This window comes from Penaeus japonicus, unplaced genomic scaffold (assembly GCF_977035675.1).
Source record: "Penaeus japonicus unplaced genomic scaffold, GWHDUDI00000001_assembly GWHDUDI00000004, whole genome shotgun sequence".
In the NCBI taxonomy this organism is placed as follows: domain Eukaryota; kingdom Metazoa; phylum Arthropoda; class Malacostraca; order Decapoda; family Penaeidae; genus Penaeus; species Penaeus japonicus.
This window is the reverse complement of record NW_028234406.1, coordinates 22,677,278-22,682,277: the sequence shown is the minus strand read 5'-3', so window position 1 is coordinate 22,682,277 and position 5,000 is coordinate 22,677,278. Positions and strand designations below refer to the sequence as shown.

At 39.9% G+C, this 5,000-nt stretch overlaps 2 protein-coding genes across 3 annotated transcripts in view; one reads left to right on the top strand and one right to left on the bottom strand.

Moving 5' to 3' along the window:
- Lrp4 (LDL receptor related protein 4) overlaps positions 1-5,000 on the bottom strand; it is a 104,895-nt gene that overhangs the window by 34,666 nt on the left and 65,229 nt on the right. The window lies entirely within an intron of this gene.
- LOC122248835 (uncharacterized) overlaps positions 1-5,000 on the top strand; it is a 10,649-nt gene that overhangs the window by 5,113 nt on the left and 536 nt on the right. Inside the window, exons 6-17 of one of the 2 annotated variants that reach the window (XM_086536359.1) lie at positions 380-565; positions 739-849; positions 1,058-1,159; positions 1,355-1,444; positions 1,817-2,056; positions 2,164-2,277; positions 2,430-2,531; positions 2,881-3,147; positions 3,731-4,000; positions 4,231-4,344; positions 4,857-4,888; positions 4,975-5,000. The exon at positions 4,975-5,000 is cut by the window's right edge and continues 70 nt beyond it. In XM_086536359.1, coding sequence (XP_086392485.1) covers positions 380-565; positions 739-849; positions 1,058-1,159; positions 1,355-1,444; positions 1,817-2,056; positions 2,164-2,277; positions 2,430-2,531; positions 2,881-3,147; positions 3,731-4,000; positions 4,231-4,344; positions 4,857-4,888; positions 4,975-5,000 — 1,654 coding nt within the window. Of the gene's footprint in view, positions 1-370; positions 566-738; positions 850-1,057; positions 1,160-1,354; positions 1,445-1,816; positions 2,057-2,163; positions 2,278-2,429; positions 2,532-2,880; positions 3,148-3,730; positions 4,001-4,230; positions 4,345-4,856; positions 4,889-4,974 lie in introns of both variants that reach the window. The other variant, XM_086536358.1, reaches the window with a different exon arrangement.

Below are 5,000 nucleotides of genomic sequence, written 5' to 3'. Positions count from 1 at the left end.
ATATATATGTAATATATATACATATATACGTATATATGGATATATATATATATATATATATATATATATATATATATATATATATATATATATATGCGCATATATATATGTGTGTCACATCTCTCTCTCTCTCTCTCTCTCTCTCTATATATATATATATATATATATATATATATATATATATATATATATATATATATATACATATATATACATATATACATGTTTACAAGAGACAGCTAGCTGACTAGCAATTGATGACGACTTAAATCAACCGGAGCGACTGAATCACTTCCCTTCAAAGGCTCAGAAAAGGGAGTGAGTTCGGTCGACTCACGGACTCTCTTGACTCGCCCAATATCCTTTCCAGCGATCTCCCCGTCTGAAAGCGAGAACGATACAGCATGCACAGCAAACGTCCTTAAATGCATTGAGCTTCTCCTGCCGGAAAGTGGCGCGGGGACAGCAGCTCCCCCTGTGCACGATGCAGCCCTTGCCATCCCTGTCGCTGAAACTGTCCAAGGTCCTGCCGAAGAGCTGCTAGAATTAACCAAAACCGCCATGGGTAATTTTGATTTATGGTATTGTGTGTACTTGCGGAGAAAAAGTCAAACGTCAGTGTTAGGTTATATTCTTATGGTCGAATTCGCCAGTGATACATACATCCATATAAGAGATACATACATACATCTACGTCCTCCTTACTTTCTCTAACGTTTGTTGACCTTGCTTGCATAGCAACGACAGCGTGTCTGGAGAACGAGACACCCGATGATTGCAAAGCTCAGGTAGAAAAATGCTTGTCATTCTTCAGCTTCGGGTCGCCTTCAAGCACGGCAGAACCGGACTGTGAGTATATTTAACTCTCCATCTATCTACATCTCTCTCTCCCTCTCTCGCGACATGCATATCTATCTCTCCATTTCTCACTCTGGGAGACAAATTCACCTATAGTCGATCGAAACTCTTGTTAATTCATAAGTATCTATATAAGTAATGATGAGTATCTATGTAGGTAATAAACAATAAGTATCTGTATATAATAATCTCCTCACAGTGAGCGTTATCTGCGGAGGCTCAGTGACAGTGGAATGCATTAGCACGGCGTCGACGTGTTCTCAGGTGATGGCTCAAGCACCTGGCACGAATGGAGACCTCCGTGAGTGACGTTATAATGGAGTCATATGTTACTGACAGACGGGTAAAACAAGAAGAAAATGAAAAGGCATATCATCAATAGGCTGACTGATATGGAGGAAGTCTCCGCATTGCTTATATATACACTGGGTATGATTATTTACCTGGGGTACATTAGAGAGTAGGTATATAACAGGATTTCCCGTTTTGCCAACAGCTTCTGTGTTGTGTTCCCGGCTCAATGTGGCCGACTGCGAGTTTAAGGTCGTCAGATGTCTAGCCATTTCGAGTCCTGAGCCAGATCTGAGTAAGTATATCGCATTGTTTATAAATTTAGTCAGAGTTATTAGATCTTTCAAAATGTTCTGACGTATAGGAAAAAGACAAGAGTTCGCATTGATGGTATATGATATAAATAGGCGGAGAGAAATTATAATGATGATAGTAATGATTATAATGGTAATAATAGTAATGATAACAATAATAAGGATTATAGAAAGTTGATAATAGTGTCAGTGATAATATAAAATAAAAATGTACCAGCCGTAGAGTTATGGAAAAACTTCAAATCAGAGATAATTAATAAGCACGAATAAGCCACTTATTACGGATGCCTAGTATACAGGCTCACACAAAGCAGAACATGAACTTGTATATTTTTGTATTTTCTTGTCTTTAGGTTTTTGTGCTGACGACAGTAACTGCGATGCCGAACTGGTTAAATGCGTAGAGCACTTCGAGCTAGCTCTGAGTACGTTAATTCCCAAGGCTTCTCAGAACGTCATGCCAGAGGAGTCACAGAGCGTTGTACCAGAGGAGTCACAGAGCGTTGTACCAGAGGAGACTCAGACAATGCCCAGCACTACACACTCTGGCGATCCCATTGGCTTCATCGCTGAGATAACTAATAACGTCTTAGGTAAGGGAACAAACAAACAGATAATACAACCAAGAATGTATTTGCTGAAAATACTAACCTTAAAATCATACAATTACTGTGAACGTAATTTTTTTTATGATTCTCAGTTCTCCAAATGTGTGCTGGGAAGGAGGAGGAGGAACCCAACTGCCATGCACTGGTCGAAGAATGCATGTTCAAGCTCGACATTCCTCCACCTGGTTTTGGCCCGTTTCTAGACAGTAAGGCTCACCTCTTTCTGTCTTGTGTATCTTCTAGAATATCTCCTGTTAATTGACTAGATAGAATCTGAGATTTAGAAAAAATAAAATGTATGTATGAGTATGATCTTTCTGTCCAAAGTAGAGAGTAACTTGACTTTCTTCCCGACCAGATGAAACGATTTGCGAGGAAGGCCTGCCTGCTGAAACGTGTGCCAAGAAGCAGAAGTGCCTCGTCTTGTACAAGCCAAAGCCCAACGCTGGAGACCTCCTGCGTAAGTACGAGATCTTTTCGGTTTTTTTTTTTTTCTTTTTTTTAATATTCATTTTTCGAAAGCATTATATTAAACAATATTAAGTTTGTAGAAAGTTGTTGATGTAAAATAATATATAAGAGCGACCGCTCTGCAAATAGTACAATTAAAGTTATGAAGTTCTCTTCATTCATCCATGAAAATAGGATGTGGTGAAAAACGCTTATGGCAGAAAGGGACAAATAACCTCGTTTGAGTCTAAGATTGTCCATATAAATCAAGTATAAGCTTCGTAATCGCTGTCATATAAAAATCAATTTAACAACTGAAGCAAAACATGATTGAACTGTCTATTCCTTTCCTTCTGCAGCTCAGGAAATCTGCCGCGACCGAGATGTTCCGAACTGTGAGAGCAAAGCCGTGGTGTGCATGAACATATCCGGCCTCGCAGGCCTGAGCAGCATTCTAACTGCCCTTCCGGATGGCCTCGCGGAGGGCGTCGTCGGCCCAGAAAATGCCCCGCCGGGATCTCCAGTGCCATCTGCGCCCAGGTCTCTTGAGGCATCCGCTCTTACGGGAGAGGTTGGGCTGGGATCTTCGCCGAGTTTCGGTCCGGATGTAATGCTGGAGGATTTTGGTGAGTGTGCATAGGCACGTCGCGCGCGCGCACACATACACACACACACACACACACACACACACACACACACACACACACACACACACACACACACACACACACACACACACACACACACACACACACACACACACACACACACACACACACACACACACACACACACACACACACACTTACATTCCTACACACGTATATGCTTACAAACACACACACATCCTTAAACAAAAGACAGGAAAACAAATAAACTAATATTTCCGTTTCCCTCGTTGAGAGAAAAAAAAAATTTTTTTTACTAACTGTGGTTTATTTGACCGGAAGTTGATATGTGGAAGTCGTTTTTTTCAGGGATTATTAGCATTATTATTTATCTGGATATTTGTTATTCTTTATAATCTCGTCAATCTAATGTTTCACTCTATTTCGCTCAATTCGGTCATTCATTTTGTTTTTATCCTTTGTTGATATACTTATCCATTAATAATTATCTTTTACTAGTCTTGTTCATTGTAATTATTGATATTGCTTCTCCCTGTATTCCAAGAATCATCACTATAAAGATAATTTTCTTCATGCACAGACCCTTCAGAATGCCTGGAAGTGATATCACCCCAACCTAAAGTCAAGAACGAACCATCAAGGACCACGACCACGCGAAAACCAGCCGTAGAACAACCAGAATCATCGACAACGCGAAAATCAACCATCGAACAACCAGAATCGTCGACAACACGGAAACCAAAACCCTCTACCATTCGAGAACCAGCTCCAACAACCACGCAACAACCAGAGTCCACGCAGAGCTCTTTCCCAGACGCTGCTCTTGAAGAGGAGGAAGAACAACCCGGGGGTAAACCTGGGCTCGCTTCGACTGTGTAAACGACTGTGTGTGTGTGTGTGTCTGTGTGTGTGTGTGTGTGTGTTCATGCACGTATTTACATATGTATTTGTATATATCTGTGCATCATAATCCTCAATGCAATCCTCCATTTATCTCATTCCACGTTTATTCTCCCCCCCTCTCCCCTCTCTTTCCTCCCCTGCCACGCCCTTCTCAAAATGATCCCTCTCTCCCGAAAGCCGAAATCCTTTGTCCCAAGGGCGAGCTGGAGTGCGTCAGGAGAGCCGAGGCGTGTCTTGAGAAGCTGAAACCAGACACGTACTTCATTCGGGAATTCTTCAGTTGTAAAGCAGGTTTGTCACTAAAGCTCTCTTCTGTTATTGGCGAAGATGTCATTGATATCATTATTGCAATTATTTTTATCATCTTTATTTCACTTGTGTTATTATTATTATTATCATTATTATAAATATTGGTGTTATTATCATTATCATTGTTGCTATTATTATTATCATTATAATCATTATTATAATCATCATCGTTATCGTTTTGGTTGTTGTCATTATTATCTACTGTCGTTATTATTATGATCACTATTGTTCTAATGATTGGTATCATGATGATGATTATCCTTATCTTCATTTTTATCATTGTTGATATCATCATCATCATTATGAAATCATTATTTATCATTGTTATTTGTATCCTTATCATCATTATTCCTGTCATTATCGTTATCATCAATATTATTGTTATTATCATGCTCATTATTATACTCATTATCCTTAAACCTCGCTGCTTGTGTTTTTACTTCTTCTTTTCCGTAAGATCAACATTCCACTAATCTTCTCATTTCTCCCGACAGAAGTTGGCAGGATGAAGACCTGCATGAAGCCGGTAAGTCATGCATAAAATCCGTAGACCTTCACTGACATCATAAGTCATCACAGACATCGATGAATGAGCTCTTGCCTTCGTTTCAGGCCATGGAGAGTCTCTTGCGCAGTGT